Below are 19861 nucleotides of genomic sequence, written 5' to 3'. Positions count from 1 at the left end.
AATGGATAAGGTAAAAGTCCATGTAAATCCACCAAGGTAAACACCTCACAAAGCTGATGATTAACAACAGTCCTTAGTGGTTAACCACGGTAATTATCAAGCTGTATACGTGTTTTGTTCGTGTTGTATCGGATGATGCGAATAATAGTAAATCAGAAAAGTAAACAAAAAATTAGAGGTAATTAGGAAAAAGTAACTATAAATTGAAAGGGGGCAGGGTAATTAGTTGGAGAGGTTGGAGTTGGACAAAAGCTGCCTCCGTCCCCCAAACAAACAAACAGAACCAGGCAGGTCCTCAATGAGAAATTCCAATCAAACCGTCCGTCTCTCTCTCTCTTCAAACGACATCACGAAATTCGAGACGAGTAAAAAACAAAGAGGGCAAAAAAAATTTAAATAACAAAAAATCTAGGGTTTGCTTAATTTTCTCTCTCTTTCTCTTCGATTTTCTTTCCCTCCAAACAGCCCCGGGAGCGCGGGTGGGGGCGAAAAAATCATTTTTTACAGCTCGGCTTTTTTTCGTTTTCATTTTTATTTTCCTGTTTTTGGTCCTTCGTTCCTCTTCAGATCCTAAGTTTTCTCGGGAAAAAACTTTTTTCCGGGAGAATTTGGCCTGCACCTCCTGCTCTCCGCGACTTTCAACGGTTTTTTGTTCTTCAAGCTCGTCCAAGGTAATTCTCCCTCTCCCCCTCTCTCTCTCTCTGCGACTCTGTTATTTCAATGGAATTTTCCGGGAAAATTTGTATCTTCAGTTTCCTAATCCTCCGATAGGTAAATTTTCAATTTCTTCCCAGATTTTTGGGGAAAGTGTAATTTTTATGCATGCTTGATGGTAGCTGTTCATTTTTGGTAAATTTTTTTTTTTTTTGAATTAAGGCAAAACAGAATTTATTTTGGTATTTTTAGGTTTAATATTGTTGCAAATTTTGCTTTTTTTAGGAGTTTTATGTGTGGATTGTTGATCTGAGAGGGACGATAGCTCGTAATCGGAGTGCAGGAAGGGAGGGAAAATTGTTGAAGTTCTTGGATTCATTGAGAGAGGATTTGGGAGCTCCAGGATAAGATTTTTGATATTTAGATGGTTGGTTTGTTCAAATAGTCGAATTTACGGTCGCTGATCTTGAATTGGTTGAATTTTGGATGCACGTTGCTCTATGGATTCAGAACCATTTCCATCCTCAAGGCCGACGGTGAAATGTTGTAATTGTGAATGTAGTTGTTCGTTGGTGAGTGTTTCTTCAGGGGGGACTTGGCTTCGGTCTGTTAAGAGAAAGTATGGCGAGTTTGAGGATGGTAACCGTTTCTTTATACCCGGGATTGAACTTTATTATAATGCACGAGTCCAAATGGAGAACGAATGTGTTGCACTACGCGAGACGCTCAGTAGCCAGCAGAACACGATACAAGATTTGTATACTGAGCTGGACGAGGAGAGGAATGCTTCATCATCCGCTGCCAATGAGGCTATGTCAATGATATTGAGGTTGCAGGGGGAGAAGGCTGAAATACAGATGGAGGCCCGGCAATTCAAGAGTTTCGTTGAGGAGAAGATGGCACATGACCAGCAGGAGCTTTTGGCACTGGAAGATTTTCTGTATAAGAGAGAACAGGCGATTCAGGCACTCACGTGTGAAGTGCAGGCCTATAAGCATAGAATGATGAGTTATGGGCTCACGGAGTCTGAGGCAGAAGGTGAGAATGGTTCCTTTAGCCGTATCCAGAGTGTGGGTGACTTTGAAGCCCAGTATGAACTTCCAACAACGCCCACATATGAATACCCACCTTTGAAATGTAAAATAAATGAGACCCAAGGTGCGTTGGAGTGTGATGATGATGCAGATGTTGAGAAATATGCATTTGGTGAGACCCCTCGTGGGAGAGAGCATTTGAGAAATTTGGAAAGCAGGCTCCATCAGATGGAGAGGAGTCCGAGTGGCAGTTCGATGGGAGGGGATTTTTCAGGTTCCAAGAACATTTTTGAAAAGGTGGTGGTTGGCCATTCTCCTCGGCGGTCAAGACATTCCGGAAGACTTTCAAGTGACTCACCTATGTATACGGTTAAAGAAACTGGTCCAGATTTTGCTGAATCTCCTAGATATAACAGCAGCTTCAGGAAGGCAGACTATGTCTCACAGTCTGAGGACTACCCAAATACAAGAAAGTTTGATAATATATCAGAAGTTGGAGATGACACGAGTGATAGAATTTATACCATTGACTCTGTTCATAACGGAGCACCTTACAATGGTTATACAGAAGCCAAATCTGGAGTAACTCCGAGGGGACTTACTGGGCCTGATTTTGAGGATCCTGATGTCATGAAGCTCTATATGAGGCTTCAGGCACTTGAGGCTGACAGGGAGTCAATGAGGCAGGCAATGCTTTCTATGCGAACAGATAAAGCTCAACTGGTATTGCTTAAAGAAATAGCTCAACATTTGTGTAAAGATATGTCACCGGAGAAACAAATGATTGTGAAGAAGCCATCTCCCGTTAGAAGCTTTTCTTTCATTTCTGTTTTTAAGGTAATTTTGGATTTCATCTATTGGCAATTGAAATTTAATTTCTAATATTGCTACATGGTTGATTATTTTTATTTATTCTCATGTTTAAGCCAGAGAATGCTATCAACATTATCGTTTCCATGGACCATTATGTATTAACACTAGTTGTCTGTTTAATTGTTGTGTTCAGTGGATCATGTCCTTTGTTTTCTGGAGAAGGAGGGCACGCCGAAGCAAGTATGTAGCTCATACTTCTTACTATCAGAACAAATATAAATCAGTAGTTTTACCTTTGTTATACAACTGACACAATCATTTTGTTGACGAAATGAAAACCAATATGTTATAATTTGGAAAAGACGAAGGCATACTCATCTAAGCAACAAGCACTGTTTACAGCAACAATTATAAGCTATGCAGAAGAATAATTTGAAACAAATAATTCTAGTCTCACTACGATGTATATCCACGGCACTATGGTTTTTTTTTCCGCATTGCTGGTTGTTTATAGAGGTCGCACTTGGTGCGATGGCAAGTGCTTTCGCCCATGAGCGGTAGGTCTCGGGTTCGAGACTTGGGAGCAGCCTCTCCATAAATGGGGGTAAGGCTAGCCGACATTCACCTCTCCCAGACCCTGCGTAAAGCGGGAGCCTTGTGCACTGGGTACGACCTTTTTATTGCTGGTTGTTTATGCCCATATTATGGTTTTCTAACATCTTTAAACATAATTTCAGGCATATGTTTGGGCTATCAGCCAATGTGGGTTTGCTTATGCTTCTAGACAAGGGTCCCCATGTAAGGCAGTGGAGATGTCTTACAAGTACACAAGTGTAAAACCAGTTAGCAAACATCCGTCATATCCATATCGAAAGCTATGCTCACATGTGGACACACGTACCAAAGGGCATTTTAAATGACACTTCTACAAGTAGGTTCGGCATTCTTTTCCTGGCTTGGTTGGTTGTGCTGCTGAATTTGGGTTTATGTGCAGAGTGTTGTTTTGATTCAATTTTTCTTTTCCTGGGGGTTTGAGTGTAATTTTCTGGCTGACCGACGAACCATGGCGATGATTTGAGCGTGCTTGCTCTCATGTATGGTTCCTTGGAATTCAGCTCAAAGCTGTGTCATTTGACAGTCCTCTCCTGTACATTGCAGATGATTGTATGATTGATTTCCAATTCAAAATATGCAAAAGGCCAATTCTTTCAGCCCTAGTTTTTGCAGGTTTTTACGGTTTTACCATAAAGGGATTTCAAAATCTTGGTTCTTGTTGGAATATAATTTGGTCATTTACCCCTATATTATTCCTCTTTGAAACCCAACTGCTCCCTAAAGCATGAGTGGATATGCTTTTTTGGACCACCACCACGCAAAAGTGCTTTCAACAAATCAATTGGTTTGCTCTGTTTAAATAATGCTGGTTTGATAGGGCCATGTGTATTGTCCTTCCCTTTGTCATAATTGCTTTTTTTTTTTCGACTTTGTCAAAATTAAGGTAAGATTTTCCCAAGTTCCAATTGTACGTTTTCAGATGCTTTCATGTCAGATTTGGACAGTGATTTCTTATTCTAAATTACTCTAATTTACCGAAGGGGATTAGAACACGGTATAAAGTTGTCCTACACAGTTAGCCTTGCGCTCGTTTTCTAATTACACTTTTTAACTTGGGTTTTATAATAGATGATTTTTAACAACTTTCATCAATAGTTATAACTACTTAGCAGTACAAAAAATGATCTGTCAGAAATGAATCAAGGAAATACATTTTTTTCCTCAACTAACAATCTAATGGATACAAAGTCGGACATACTGAAGACAAACTTGATCCTTAACAAAGTTCTATGGGAATGAGACAAATTGTAGCCTGCTGAATTAATCTTGTTACTAAACATGCTGATTAAGTTTAATAAGGTTTGAGGAGCACATTGTTTGACCATTCTCATGGACCAGTTTAATGGCAAGGCAGCCAATGGTGGGTGGGTGAGCACATTCTTTCAACCTTAAGACATATTCCTCGTGACGACTCATCCTTTTTTCTAGAGCATTAAATCCAACTAATTCTAAATCTTCTTATTTTCGTAAATGAGAATAGTTTAGAATTTTGTTTTACCAAAAATAGCTTGTGTAGCTAATCCAGTTAGTCAGATCAATGTGCTTGTCTTTTTGCCTCAAGTTCAAATCTCCTTCCATTCTCTTGATTTTATAAGAGGAAAACTAACGAAAAGTCCTCAAAAATTTTAGTTTTAATGAAAATGACAACATAAAGGTGTAAGTGATTAGTACCAAGAAAGGTCAAAATGTCATTTTTCGTTAAAAGTGAACAGTATCAAGAGTGTTTCGTTAAAACTCCATTTTATAAGTTTAGTTTTTTCACCAATAATTAAATTCTCTCTCTCATGCCGTATTGACAAATCCAACTCCAATTTCCAATGAGCACCACATTTGAGGCGCGCTGACCATCACCCGTTTGTATGACATAGTCATAACATGCATGAAAATATAACTAAAATTATCAACTGATAAGTGAACTCTTAAGTCCAATTAAGTTCTCTCTTGTGCCATTGTGGAAAAATATGATAACATTCCAATGCAGGATTTTTGGTCCCCCAAATCACCTTACGTCTTCAAGACGATGTTGTGGGGGACAAGTTCTACCTATAAGATCGTAGTAGTGTCATATTTATTTTCCCCTATTACATGAAGATTTCAATCTATAACGTTGTTCAAGATGGGTTTTTTATTTGGGAAATTGAAGGTTATAGAACAATTTTAAACTTTTATGGGAAAGTCAATATGACCGACATGACATGAACATGATCAATATGAATTCTCACACAATAAATATCCAAAATGCCTATGCATATGTTGCTTACAATACTCAACATGATCGATAACCTTTAGGTCCATTCCATCCTCCAAATGCAAAATCTTAATTGTCAATCGTATTGTTTAACATGGTATACATAGTGGGGTATTTAAGACATTTCACAAGTGTTTTGTACAAACAATGCAGTTACAACTTGTTCTAGTACAACCGGTAAATCATAACTTATTTTTTTTATACAAAGATATATTATAATAAAGAAGAATATCATTAAATTATAGTATTAAATGATACAATAAAAATAATTTGTAATGAACCTATTATAGATAACTAACATTGTACGATTATATTAGCACGGTGACATCCCGTGCCAATAAAATATAAACGTGTAATTTTTATTCACATCTCTTTTTTTTATTGGCATAAGACGTTAATAGGCGCGCTGTAGCTACACCAATCTAGCTAAAACCCTGCCCCATAACTCAGCCGTTGTCCAGTATCAGCAAAAACCCTCCATTCTCCAATGCTTAGCTGCAAAACGCTATTGTCCCAAAGGACCAAATCCATCAGGAAGAAGAAGAAAACCAAATCCAAAAACAAGAAAACAACCAAATCTGTATCCACAAAACAAAACCCCATTTCCAAAAACTACCAAGAATTAGAGGAAGAAGAAGAAGATGAAGATTTTGAACAAGGTTTCAATCTCAAGGCCTCAGCTCCATCGAGCTCCCATGGAGTTCAGCCACTGGGAAATCTCTACCTCAGCCCAGGTTCTGTCAACTCAAGGAACACTGGATTAGGTAATCTCCAAACCCTAACAGATGAACTTGTTCTTGAGATTTTGGGGCTTTTGGGTGGGACCCACTTGGGGGTTTTGGCCACTGTAAGCAAATCTTTCTATGTTTTTGCAAATCATGAGCCCCTCTGGAGGAACCTTGTGTTGGATGATCTAAAGGGTGGGCTTTTGTATAATGGGTCTTGGAAATCTACTTACATTGCTGCTCATTGCCCTTCTTTTGATGTGTCAAGTATCCGTGTTTCGGGTTTGAGAGTTAGGGACTTTTATTCTGACTATCTCTTCCAGAGCTGGCTTTGTGCCAATCTTGAGATGAAACCCGAGTGGCTTGAAAGGGATAATATAATCAGGAGAAGGGGCATTTCGGTTGAGGAGTTCATTTCGGTTTTTGAGGAACCGAATAAACCGGTGCTGTTGGAAGGGTGTATGGATAACTGGGTTGCATTGGAGAAATGGGATAGGGATTATTTAGTTCATTTGTGTGGTGATGTTCAATTTTCGGTTGGGCCAGTGGAGATGAAGCTTGGGGACTATTTTCGGTATGCTGATCAGGCGAGGGAAGAGAGGCCGCTGTATTTATTTGACCCAAAATTTGGAGAAAAAGTAGGAACTTTGGGTTCTGAGTATGAAGTTCCGGTTTACTTTAGGGAGGACTTATTTGGTGTTTTGGGCATTGAGAGGCCAGATTATAGATGGATAATAATTGGACCAGCTGGGTCAGGTTCATCATTCCACATTGATCCTAATTCGACTTCAGCTTGGAATGCAGTGATCACGGGGTCAAAGAAGTGGGTGTTGTTTCCTCCTGATGTGGTTCCTCCCGGGGTGCATCCCAGTCCAGATGGAGCTGAGGTGGCATGTCCTGTTTCAATAATTGAATGGTTCATGAACTTCTATGGTGCAACAAAGACTTGGAAGAAGAAACCCATTGAATGCATTTGTAAGGCTGGGGAGGTGATTTTTGTACCTCGTGGATGGTGGCATTTGGTGATCAACTTGGAGGAATCAATTGCCATTACACAGAATTATGTTAGCAGGTATTGTTCTTATATAACTCATGGTTCATAGTCTGTAACTTTTGTTGTATTTCTTGTTATAATGGTGAACTCTCTGCTCCTACTATCTATTAAAAGAACAGATTACATAACACCATTTTTCGAAGGCCACGTGGAAACCCTGTGAATTTAGGGGATTATTAGGTGAAACTTTAAGCATTCAATTGTGATATTTCTCATTGAGTGATTTAAGAAGCAGTAAATGATATACCCTAAATTGCTGCAGCCCTAGGTTGTGATGAGAAATTCGTAGATGCTTGAATCATGGCCATAGTCCTAGGAGTACAAAAGTATAATACTTTTAGGTAGTCCTGAGTGTTGGTGTCTGATTCTTTGTTTTCCCCGTTGTGTGATTACCGAATTTGTTTCCTTTGGAGTACCTTTAACCATGCAATTTGAAGAAGATTCTTTTAGAGGGAGGGATATTTGATATCTTTCTGCTGTGTTGACAAGAAAGCAAATAGATTTAGTTTACATAAAGATGCTTGAAGTAGAGGCTTCATCGGTCAAGTTAAATCTGTTAAAACTTTTTCGAAACTGAGAGATGTCTAATAGGCATGACAGAGATGAAGTTAGTGAATCACAAGGGTTGTGTATATTCTTGATCCCACATTTCTAAGAAAGTAAAACTTTTTAGTTACTCCTGCCCTAATGTTTTGTACTTATGAGCAATTAGCTCACTGTGGAATGTAACGATGTGGAGCAGGCGTGTCATGTGGCTTATGACAAATAGGTATTTGAATTCAAGCATATGGGAGAAAGCAGAATTGTTTTAGCAAATAGATACATCATGTTCATGTTGACAGGAAAACTATGTCAATGTGTACAAAGATTCTTACCGCAACATGTAGCTTCAGATGAAAATGGAACTCCAAAAAGAACCCAAATAACAAGTAAAACAGTTCAGGTTGTATTTCTTAACTTCATATTGGCAGGATAAGGGTATGCATTGCACTGACCATTCATAATTTCCACTGTTTTGGAACAGAAAAGGGTGGTTTGCCGTTAGTTACCTGGCTTTTTTTGTTTTTGCAGGAGAAATTTGTTGGACGTCTTGGATTTTCTTAAGAGGCCAAATGCCAGCACTCTGGTATCCGGAACCAGAGATCGAGTGAATTTGTATGACAAGTTTAAAAATGCCATTGAGGCTTCTTTTCCTGGAACTATTGATCACCTGACTCGGAAAGCAGAGGAGAAGAATGCCCAGCAGAAAAAACCATCCTTCTGGGATTCAGTTACGGATTCAAAGGCGGGTGCTTTCAAGTTCTCTTTCTAGTCGAAAGAGACCACAAACACAGAAACTGCAACAGTCCTCCCTCCAGAAGAAAAGCGAAAAGAACAATTTTGACACTAATTTTATTGGTTTGACATTGTTGTATTTCATTCCTTGACCCTATGAGCTTGCACCTTTTTATTGTTCCCAATTTTCAAATATCAAATTCACTAGGAACTTGCCTGTCCATAACTTTAGGAAACTCATGAACTTGTACTTGAATAAAGTCAGTTCAACATAATGAAAGCTTGATACTGCCAAGGCGCCCCCATGGAGAAATAACTTGCATGTCACCGTAGTGGCATGCCCGTGCCATCGATACGTCATATGGAGAAACTTACATGTCTTTCTGTCGTTGGCACAAAATGCCATAGTGCAGATGTACTTGTGCCATGTAAGTCCTCAGAAGTATCCCAAATGGGGGATATTTCCACTCGCACGTTAACTCTGTTATAGTCAGTCTCAACCATTCACAGGGAGAAAAACTGGATAAATTTTATTGAAGTGTTTTATTCCTTCACAGGGAGAATAACTAGGAAAACAACCAAATAGTTGGCAGATTTCTCATAAGTTTTGTCAATAAAACCATTCAGTATTAAAGTACAGAGAAATTAAGTTAGGATCAAAGACTGATATCAACCATCACCGTGGCGAAAATATACGACTATTTCTAGTCGGCTTCTAAGGTAGGAGAAAGGGAAGCTGAATAACAACCATTTGAGAACTTCAAAGTTTTCAAGAAACCCAAATGCAAGTGAGGCGTAACGATGGCTTCTGGAATACCAAAAGTAGAGGTGCTTCTGTGCAAGTCTTCAGCTGGCGCATCAGGACAATCAGATTTCTCAGGAACTGCTTCTACAGCAACATTCAACCCGATTGATGTAGGTTGGTTCATAAAGCTGGAAGCAGGTCAAATCAAATAAAAGAACTAGTTAAGATCGATATTGGATTAGTGTGACAATGCCAAGTGAATGCAGACTAGTGTAGTGCAATCTGTAACAAACTCCAGATTGGAGATAGGCTCAATGCAGCATGGCATCCAAAGGTTATAGCAAAATCCATCGTTTCACTTGGCCTTAAATTTGTGAGTATTCATCTACTTACGGAACTTGGTGCACACACGTTAATGTTTACCTCGCCTCAAAGCTTCTCCCTTCAGAACCCAGAAGGGCACATAGGCTGCAAATAATCCATGGTGGAAGATATGCATCCTTAATTTCAACACTCGAGCAGAGACCAGCGGATGAGCCTTGCATGGATCCATCATCTTTTGTGGTGGTCTTTTTGGGAGCAACAATATGGTCTGCTCTTTTCAATTCCGTGCATTTAATCTGGAAAAAACGGTACAGTAAAAAGTTCCATTAGTATTTCTGAGAACATTGCACCGTAATGAAGGCAAGTACACACATTCAGAACAAATGGAAGGGGGGAGCAGGAAATTGTTCTCTCCATGGGTCTGGGAACTATATTAGGTTAAAACATAGGGCCAACGAGTCACTATCTATGATACGCTTTAAATCAGGAATTCACTCTAATACGTTACGATAGCACGAAGCTCCAACCAAAAGCACATAACTGACGTAGAATTCAGGTTTTTGGTAACAAGACATGCTGACTCTGTTGTCTAGGTACAGTCCCTGGCACAACAATTAATGGTGCTAAGGAACCCCAAACATTTTTCGCACTCACCTCTGGAGAAGAAATGGCAGCATTCTGAAACGGCACAGGTGAATATAACACAGGGACATCCATTACCATTAAAGCAGTCAACAACGACCTGAACATGAAACCAGAAGCAAGGTAGAGTGAGATGATAAGGATCCAAAATACATATTTAATCAATTTAGCCAGATGACATGGAATTGAAAAGTAAGTATAACATACCTATAATTTAACAAAATATCAAACACTCCATGTACATTTTTATTGCCATTGAAAACTAGCAATGATTCCGGGGTATTATCTATATCAGAAGAGGAACTCAAGCGCCGTGTCTGCAACAATTTTAAATGGGGGCACAAATAAGTCGAGCAAAAAAGTGATATTTGAAACTTGTAACACACAAATGATGGATGCAAATGGTTTGAGAAGAGAAACTACTGCCCAGTATACCCAGTTCAGTAAAACAATATAGCACCAAGTCTTACCCGCCATCAAATCCCACAACAGGCAGGTAAAGGTATTCCATGACCCTCACCATGCCTACAATCAGATAAGCAAAACTAGTACAAACTGCAAATAAGGGGAAGAACAACAGATATTAACCTGGCCAAAATTCTGTTTCTCCATCTCTGAGAGCTCAACAAGAACATCTGGAGTGACTTGCTCTACTTTAGAACGGCAAAGAGGCATAGAGAAAGAAACATCCTAATGGCATTATTGTCAAGAGGCAAAATGTCAGAAATGATAGACAAAAGGGCAGTACAAGGTCCATCCTGATATAAAAACACACTACACAGACAAGGCTTAACCTTCAGAAATTAGCCATGGTCCATAATTGTGTGTGAAAAGCAATATTGAACCAAGAGCAAAAGCTTGCAGCTCGAGTGTTATATACATTTTCAAAGACTTTGTATGAGGAAAAGGTAGAAGCCATAAATTGGAACCCTAGTTAATTATTCAGTTCAATGATTTATGACTTTCATCTAGTAACTTAGTGAATATCTAAATGCAAGAGAAAAACGTTCAAATGAATAATGATATAGATTACACCTAACCAAGACTTCTTTCTGTAAATGCAGTAAGCATTACAATAAAAGTACAAATTACAGAAAAAAAAAACAAAGTTTTGAGAAATACTACAAGTAAAACTTACATGCTCTCTTAACAATGATCGTATGGCTCTTGTTGACTGGGAGATACAAGCATTGCTGATGCGTTTTGAGCCCACAGAGACATTACAAGCCGTGAACATTACCACAAAATATGGAGTACACACTAGAAGAATTGTACATGTAAACAGCAATCAGTGTGGAGTCCATGTGGAAAGAAAAATAGGATCTAATTGGTTCAAAGATATTGGGATGGAGCACAAGACTCCGGAAAGGGAAGTTTATGCCTTCTTGATATGAATGGTAAGCTGTAATTTAAAAAAATAATAATAATAAAACAAATATAGAATTGTTTTCTGTTTGATGGTTATAATTCTAATTACAAGTGTCATCATGCAAACACTACCATAATACAGAGGGAGAAATCAACCCTTGTAAATTGAATAAGGCAGAATACATATGTATCCCCACTCCAAGAAGGATAGGTACCTCAGGAGAGAGAAACAACTCACAATCAATGATAGTAATTCATCCAAAAAGTAGTACATATATAGTCAAAACATAAGCGAAAGTGGCTTGAAAAAACATAATATACAGGCAAGAGAAATTACCATAAAAGATATCACAGGTACCATTACGAAGCATGTAGTATAGACTCTGAAATGAGTCATCCCATGCTACCTGTCGTTTTCTCAAGAATTCTGTTTCCACTGCAAAAGGGAAAATGATTGATGAAAACATTTCAGGAAAAAGATACATTGGGAATAACAGTATACTAAAAGCTTATGTAGCACACCTCCCTCAACTGTTGATGATGTCAAAACTTGTATGAGAGAAGGCGGTAAGGTAGATTGAGGGTAAACCCACGAATATAATTGTTTAGAACTAATGACTTGGGAATTCGATATGAGCCCTGAGCCATGGCTCATATTTTGATCCTGATCATGATCGGATTGGAACTTGAGATTCGGTATACTAGTGTAGGCACCGCATGCTATTGTCCTATGAATCCTAAAAATGTGAAAACAATATAACCTGAATAATCAATTACCAACATCCTGCCAACTGTAACCAATCAAAACGAATAGAAGTAACTGCAACATTAGCAGAGTATGGGTGTGGCAGGAGCATAGTATGTTGGTGAATTTAAACACTAAAGACAAATGATATGGGCAGTTTCCTCATGTTTGCACTACCTTTTTTTTTAAAATCATTTATTTACTAATAAAAATTAATGTATGGCTTGAATCCATATGATACTTGCATCTGGGCAATTCTTTTAATATAATACTTGTATATGAACCATCCATAAGCATAATATGATGATTTGACTAAGCCATCAGCAGTGGCCAATGCCTTATATGCTAAAAATTAATTTTTCTAACACTTTCCAGACTGTCTTCAAGAATGTTGAAGTAAAATGTCACATATTTGCACCCGTTCTTCAATATTATTAAAGTGAAATTAGACTGAAGACACCTGATTAGGTTGAAAACTTATAAACATGATCATGACAAAACAAGTGAACATACACTACAGGTCACTACAGATCATCTTAGTTAAGTGTCTTATGCACGCACCTAAAGAATTTAACTAAGCATTGGGAGACAATAACAAATCAAAAGGAATGAAAAAGTAGTGACCGTCCTGTCTTAAGCACTGGAAACTAAACTAACTGTCTTTTTAATAAACACATTTTACTAGCAATTCTAAAAGAATACAAAACTATGTAATCAACCATGGAGATACAAACTCAAGACTAACAGAAATGAAAACTAAACAGATTTTATAGCAGTTGTACACTTACCAATTCACCGGGGAAGAGGACACCACCCGCATACTACTTTTCAAAGAAAAATCCAGAGGAACCTTTCCATCAGGCAAGCAAAAGTTGCCGAAACCAGGTGATGTAGGATTGCCACTTCTTTCAGAAATATAAGCGGATGAGCCAATTGTAGATTCCTGGGCATCTATTCCTTTTAACGCTTTATCCTGTTAAAATTAGCATAAAACTGTTAATAACAGATTCTTTCAACTATGTAGATAAAAGGAAAGGCTACTAAGTATACCACATCGACAGCTGCAAAGTCCGATAATCTGTCACCGCCTGATGAAAGCTCAGTAACACTACGGAAAGTAGTTTGACTACACTTTTCAATAGTTCGAAAAACTTTTGCCGCACCTTCTTCAGTATTTTCAGCAGAATCTATATTTTGGGGACTTCCCGGAAAAGAAGATGGAATTGATAAGAAAATAAGAATGTGCCTGTTTTTCATAAACCAGATAATATTGGAATAAAGGCATACCCAGAAAGTTGGTGTTTCCTCTTGGAAGCCAAATTAGAAAGCATAGAAAGATTCTTCACACTGCTAGGTTTCTCCATTGAATTACTTTCCTGAACAAAATATTAGGGTATTTTTGCATAATACTAACCACATTTAAAATTGAGTAGTAAAATAAGAGGGAAACAGTTTTGAAGAAAAATAAATAGAACATCTTATTTAAGATTATGTGCAAACCTTAGCATTCTCTTTTCCAGAGAGTATCTTGAACCTAGATTTTTTTGCAGGGTAAACTTCATCCATACGAATGTCAATGTATCTAGGATTCCTTGACGGTTCTTGTTTCTTTTGCCCATTTTCTGCCTCACTAATGTTGCAGAAAGAAAATAAGTCGGTGACTTTCAACAATAAAAAACCTAAAAAGAAGTAAGAAAATCTTACTTTGTAGAACCAAGCAAAGGGGCTGGAGATTCATCACTTATCTCCACAGCATTCATCCGCTGCTCTCCCTGTCAAGCATGCTTTATAAATCAGAACCTTCTTACTAATATAGCCTGTCAAATTATATGACAAGCTTTTGAAAATCCACTTCAGTTAAAATCTATGCGTGTAAGAGCACTTAGTCACACATCAGTGTTACTTTGTAAAAAGTAGATGTAGCACTAGGCCTTAAAAACTATACTGCAGCCTACGCATAACCCTATGCGGCAGTGCCAATCCCACTTAACACGGGGTCCTAGGAGGAGAGATCCTCTTAAACTGTTTTCAAAATGTTTAACAAAATAACCATCCCACTTAACACGGGGTCCTAGGAGGAGAGATCCTCTTAAACTGTTTTCAAAATGTTTAACAAAATAACCAAATAATAAGAAGATCGACGAAATAATAAGAAGATCGACGATACAATGATGGCATCTCTACATATCCAGCCAAAAGTTGAAAAAATGTATCAGGAGAAAAGCCAAAAAGAGTTGAAAAAAATGTATCCAGACAATGCAACGATAAGAATTAAAATCAGGCAATTAAATAAATTTCTGCAACCTCCAAAAGTGCTAATAATAAGAAGACCAGAGTCCGGACAGAAGCAAAACCATGAGTTCAACAACTTACTCTCAGTTGGGATGGTGTCTTTCTCTTGACTGTTGAATTCCCACCACCAATCTTCAGAGAAGTGGGAGGCAGAGAACCGGGTGGAGCAACCATCGCCATACGTTAGTCTCAAACACTGTCAACAACAGATCTTTTACTTACAGTTCGAGCATCGATTCAATATTCATGAGTCAAATAAAACCATTCAAATTCCCAGCTAGCTAACCCTCAATTTCTTCACAACAAGAACTACAAATGAATAAATTTAAGAAATATACCTTTCAAAAGGAAAAAGAAATCAGTTTTGTAATTCTTCACTTATCTAGCAGTTGATATTGATTACCATTCCAGATATCCCAATCTCAAACTTGATTACCATCGAACACGTTATGAACCCTAATCAACTACTGAGTAAAATTACCCAAAAATAAATTAATTGCGTCAAAATCTTGAAATTTTGTAATCTGAAGATTGGTAGAATAATGTCTAACCTCAGCGAAGGAGAGATTTCCAGGGCAAAGCCATTGGCAGCCGATGAAATCTCAGTGCAGCGTAGCGACGGACGGGATTAATCAATCCGGCGTGTCGATCGATTTGCCCCCGAAAAATTTCGTGTTTCGGAGAGTAGGGCAAACCGAAGATGCGGAGAGAGAGAGAGAGAGAGAGAGAGAGAGAGAGAGAGAGAGAGTGTGGGAGGAGAGAGAATGTGGTGGGAAAATGTGGCAAAGTGAAAAGATTTAAGAATTTTGTTTGAACAATTTGGAGTTTCCCTCCTATTGCTGACGGCGTCAAATCAGACGTTAGTGTCCGTTTATATTTAATTTTTTTAAGTACAACAATATATTTTTAACTAAGAAGATAAGTAGTTCAGCTAAACCACATAATAGACAATCTAATTTTGTATCGATTTCGCTATTTCGGATTCGAACCTAACAATGCAGTACTGAGTGGCTAGTATCCGTTTATATTAAAACACCAAAATATATATATATATATATATATATATATATATATTCAACAAGGTTCTAAAAGTTGTTAGGCGCTAGTCGGGCGGCGGGCTGGTGCCTAGTGCCTAGGCAGCTAGGCGGACTAGGCAAATTTAAGTAAATCTATCATATTTCAGGTAAATAAGTGTCTGCTTCTACTTGAAATATATATAATTTCATCATAAACTACAAAATAGAATGCATATATATCATGAAGTACTGGTACATAATGAAAACATGTGAAATAAGGATATAATGCTTGTTCATTCAAGTATACAACAAGTCTCTTACAATTTATTGGAAAAAAAAAATGCAAAATGAAAGTTATGTATTTTCTGTCTAAGTGAGTTGCAACCTAGGCGAGTCTAGGCGGGTGCCTAGGTGGTCTAGGCGGTGACCTAGGGCCTAAGCATTAATCGGAGTGGTGGGCTGGGGCCTAGCCAGGGCCGGCCCAGGCCCAGTGCAACCAGGGCCATTGTCCAAGGCCCAAAATTTAAAGGGGCACAAAAAAAAAAAAGTCCAAATAATTAGGTATAAAAAAAAAATTTGTCTAGAGCCCAAAATAAGGAATGGAGGGCAAGAGTCCCAAATTTGACAATAAAGGAAAGGGCCCAAGTTTCAAGATTTAAAAAAAAAATATATATATATATATATATAATTGAACCGGCCAGATTTTAGCCTTTAAAAAAAAAAACAATAATGTAAAGCCTAAAGGGACCTCCCCGGTCCCCCCCCCCCCCCCACAAACTCCCACCTAACCTAACTCTCCTTTTCCCAATTAATTCCCAAAAACAATAATGTAAAGCCTAAAGGGACCTCCCCGGTCCCCCCCCCCCAAAAAACTCCCACCTAACCTAACTCTCCTTTTCCCAATTAATTCCCCACCCACCCGCCCCTTTGTTTCCCCTGTTTGTTATTTTCCCATCTGCACTGTTATTGCAGCTTCCAGGCCAGCCTTCCAACCCCGACAACACACAGAGTCTTTGTCTTTCTCAGCCACAATCCCTGCTGCCGGTTGCCATTGTGCATTCACCAACCAGAGTAACTTTTGAGGTAATTTGATAAACTAATTTTTAAAATTTGAATTATTAATTCATAATTTAAATTAAATTTTGCAAGTGACATAGAATTATATGATAATTGATGTATAGAATTGTTGTTATTGATGGATTGAATTCTTGATTAATTAATTGATGTATAGATGTTAGTGTTTTTATAATATATAATATGTGTTAGACTTGGTGGAAATTACTGAAAATCCCCAATTGAGTAGGGATGTAGAATGTTTAGCATCAGGAGAACTTTCAAGTTTTGATTTTGTATTAAGTTTGGTTATTTGGTATGACATTTTGTTGAAGATTAACATGGTGAGTACAAAATTACAATATGAAGACATGCGTCTTGATGTTGCTGTAAAGGCATTGGAAGCACTTGTTATGTTTTTCGAAAACTATAGAGAAACTGGTTTTGCTTCTGCCATGAGTGATGCTAAAGAAATTGCACTTGATTCAGAAATTGACCCTGTTTTTCAAACTAAACGTCATAGACCTAGAAAAAGACATCATGATGAAGTTGATGGTAATGAGAGGGAACAACAGTCTGCTGAAGAATCATTTAGAACAGATTATTTTCTTGTTATAGTGGATATTGCTCTTTCTCAACTGAAACACAGATTTGAACAGTTAAAGGCTTTTGAACATATTTTTGGCTTCTTGTTTGATGCATCGAAGTTAATTTCATTGGATGATCAAGAGCTAAAACAAAATTGTATGAATCTTGAAGCACATTTGAAACATGGAAATACCATGGATGTAGATGGAGCCGACTTATGTTCCGAATTACAGGTTTTGCAAATGATGTTACCTGAAAAATCATTTCTCTCTAATAACCCTTGGACATCCATGGAAATAGCAAACTTTGTCAAAGAAATTGACATGTGTCCTAATGTCTTGATTGCTTATCGTGTAATGTTGACTGTACCTGTGACCGTGGCATCTGCAGAAAGAAGTTTTTCAAAATTGAAATTATTAAAATCTTACTTGCGGACCACTATGACTCAAGATAGGCTAAATGGATTAGCAATCTTATGCATTGAAAATGATGAGATTGAAGACTTGGAGTATGATGATATAATTGATGATTTTGCTTCAAAAAATACTAGAAGACAATTTCTTAAAGGTTGAAATTTGAAGGAGATTTGCTAGGAGTGGTTATATATGATTGTACATTTGATTGTCGGGGTTTAGGTACTATGTCCCCCCCGTTGTATATTTTCTCACGTAATATAATTTGGGCGTGAGGGCCTAGCCCCCCAGCTTCGACTGGGTTCCAGCCCTCGTTAAATTTTTTTTTTTAACATATGTTTTTGTATTAAAAAAGGCACATTTTGAACTTTCGCACTGGGCACCCAAAAACTCAGGACCGGCCCTGGGCCTAGCGCCTAGGCGGCGCTAGGCGGGGATTTTTAGAACAATGATATTCAATACACATCAAACACCTTAACATGATAGCAGTATTTTATTGACATTATTTGCCACACATATTTAATTAACTTCTAAAAGCCAACAACGCAATATGGGAATATATTTAAGGGCTTGTTTGGAACTGTGTTTAACATGGCTAAAAAAAATTTTGTGAAAATATTATTTGAACCAAGTTTTAATAAAAATACAAATAAATCTTGAAAATTATTTTAAGTGTTTCTTACAGAAAACACATAAGTGTTTTTGGATCTTATAAATATTTTATTTAAAAGCGTTTTCAATCATTTTAAAAATGTTTTTTAATCGAACTCTTAATCTTTTTGCATATTGGTTAGGCCAATGTACATGGATGTACAAGCTCGATTACTATTACTATCAGACATTGTACAATTTTTTATGATAGAACTTTAAGTGTCTTTATTTTATGTAACACAAGACATGTGAAAACACTTTGGTCTCGTTTGGCACATCGGACTGTATTAACCATTTCAGTCGGACTGACTAATTTGTGCATCAGATAGTATTAACTAATAATCAGGCGTTTGGGGCAATGTCGAATTAATTTGTACATCGAATAGTACGTTGAACTATGATAATTTTTCACTTAATAATTGATGTTAAAATGAAAAAAATAATTAAGGAAAAACAGAACAAAAATAATTAATCATAGCACATACAAAAATACATGAAGGGTGAGAATATGGAAGGAAAAAGATAAGGATTGCTCTGCACTGGGTAATCTCTTTGAAATCTCCCCAAACATTCTGGATAGTTTTGCTCGCGAAGATCTGAACGGAAAATAGAGAAAGATAAGAGACTAGGGTTGGCGGCAATTGGCTTTTGAATGACTGCCGGAATCACTCCGATTGCTGTCATGGTTGGTTGGGTAGAAGGAAAGACCTTGGTTGGAGGAAGAAGAACGAGGACTAATTAACCTTCCGTTTTGGAGTGTATTAGTTAGCAGGTATATAGACCGGATAAAATAAGTGAGTCCGGATAATTAGTCAGCTGGCTATTTAATACGAAACTGCACCAAACACTTGACTTCGTACTATTAATTCAATCCGGTATTTAAATGGTGTGCCAAAGGAAGCCTTTGTGAACCAACCGGGTAAAAGATAAGACATACCTAGGGGCTAGGGTATAGCGAACAAAATTTCTTGTAGGGGAAATTTTATTTGAATCCATATAACCTCTTTTTACACCTAATTTAAAATTTAAATGTGAATTATCTTTTTTAACCTATTGCATAATTATCATTAAGTACAAAATAAAATTAACAATGAATATAAAATTTATCAATAAATCCACACTGAATAATTTTTGAGCTTGTTCCCTAATTGAATCGGGGCCAAATTAGCTTTGGAGTACATGATTTCTTCATCTTTGAGAACAACAATAGGGAGCTTCTCTTGCCATTCTTTGTTCTTCTTAGTAGCAGAGCTATGGATCTCATTCACAACCCTAATTGATAGCTAATTAGGTTGGGGTTGAAAGTTTTATTTTTTTTCTTTCTACTTTCTTCATTTTCTGAGTAGGAGAACACAATTGTGTATAGTGCCGGATTTTTCTTATTTGGTTCATTTGAAGTGTTGTGCTTTGCAATTTATGTTGTTTTATTGGCAGAATCCATGGACCTTAAAAACCTTTGGAATCGAACTAATGTTGCCCTTAACACGATAATTCGACACTATGAGACTAATAAAACTGAAGAGTTTCTTCAACCTTGTATTGAAAGTAGCTACAACAGTTTGTTGGAGAACAATTTAGAAACAGAAATAACAGAAATACAGAACTT

General features: G+C 37.5%; 3 protein-coding genes and 1 long non-coding RNA gene across 6 annotated transcripts; 3 read left to right on the top strand and 1 right to left on the bottom strand.

Moving 5' to 3' along the window:
- Positions 1–227: 227 nt before the first annotated feature.
- On the top strand, positions 228–3710 carry LOC103449599 (myosin-binding protein 7). Its single transcript, XM_008388929.4, has 4 exons — positions 228–671; positions 940–2525; positions 2695–2741; positions 3239–3710. Exons 2-4 carry the CDS (start codon positions 1155–1157, stop codon positions 3336–3338), a joined length of 1518 nt encoding a protein of 505 aa, XP_008387151.2. The 5' UTR covers positions 228–671; positions 940–1154; the 3' UTR covers positions 3339–3710.
- A 2037-nt stretch (positions 3711–5747) lies between these two features.
- On the top strand, positions 5748–8629 carry LOC103449598 (arginine-specific demethylase JMJ22). 2 transcript variants are annotated; one of them, XM_008388928.4, is made up of 2 exons: positions 5748–7161; positions 8215–8629. In XM_008388928.4, the coding sequence occupies exons 1-2, from the start codon at positions 5852–5854 to the stop codon at positions 8453–8455; spliced, it is 1551 nt and encodes a 516-aa protein (XP_008387150.2). In that variant the 5' UTR covers positions 5748–5851; the 3' UTR covers positions 8456–8629. The 2 variants fall into 2 exon arrangements, with proteins under 2 accessions (XP_008387150.2, XP_028946220.1); XM_029090387.2 differs by having other exon boundaries at positions 5767–7161; positions 7886–8629.
- Positions 8630–8921: 292 nt separating this feature from the next.
- LOC103449597 (uncharacterized) lies at positions 8922–15333 on the bottom strand. Of its 2 annotated transcripts, none has more exons than XM_029090386.2 (15): positions 15086–15333; positions 14616–14730; positions 13947–14014; positions 13743–13872; positions 13530–13618; positions 13293–13443; positions 13031–13215; positions 12020–12234; positions 11835–11933; positions 11268–11389; positions 10718–10819; positions 10337–10446; positions 10142–10229; positions 9587–9783; positions 8922–9351 (listed from the first exon to the last, which is right to left on the bottom strand). In XM_029090386.2, exons 2-15 carry the CDS (start codon positions 14712–14714, stop codon positions 9123–9125), a joined length of 1884 nt encoding a protein of 627 aa, XP_028946219.1. In that variant the 5' UTR covers positions 14715–14730; positions 15086–15333; the 3' UTR covers positions 8922–9122. The 2 variants fall into 2 exon arrangements, with proteins under 2 accessions (XP_028946219.1, XP_070665648.1); XM_070809547.1 differs by lacking the exon at positions 15086–15333 and adding an exon at positions 14873–15003.
- A 1217-nt stretch (positions 15334–16550) lies between these two features.
- Positions 16551–17923, top strand: LOC139190148 (uncharacterized). The gene is made up of 2 exons (XR_011574190.1): positions 16551–16633; positions 17425–17923. It is a non-coding gene; the product is annotated as an uncharacterized lncRNA (long non-coding RNA).
- Positions 17924–19861: the final 1938 nt, after the last annotated feature.

Source organism: Malus domestica, chromosome 12, assembly GCF_042453785.1.
Source record: "Malus domestica chromosome 12, GDT2T_hap1".
NCBI classification, from domain to species: domain Eukaryota; kingdom Viridiplantae; phylum Streptophyta; class Magnoliopsida; order Rosales; family Rosaceae; genus Malus; species Malus domestica.
The sequence above is the reverse complement of the archived record's forward strand: the minus strand, read 5'-3'. Positions and strand labels throughout refer to the sequence as shown.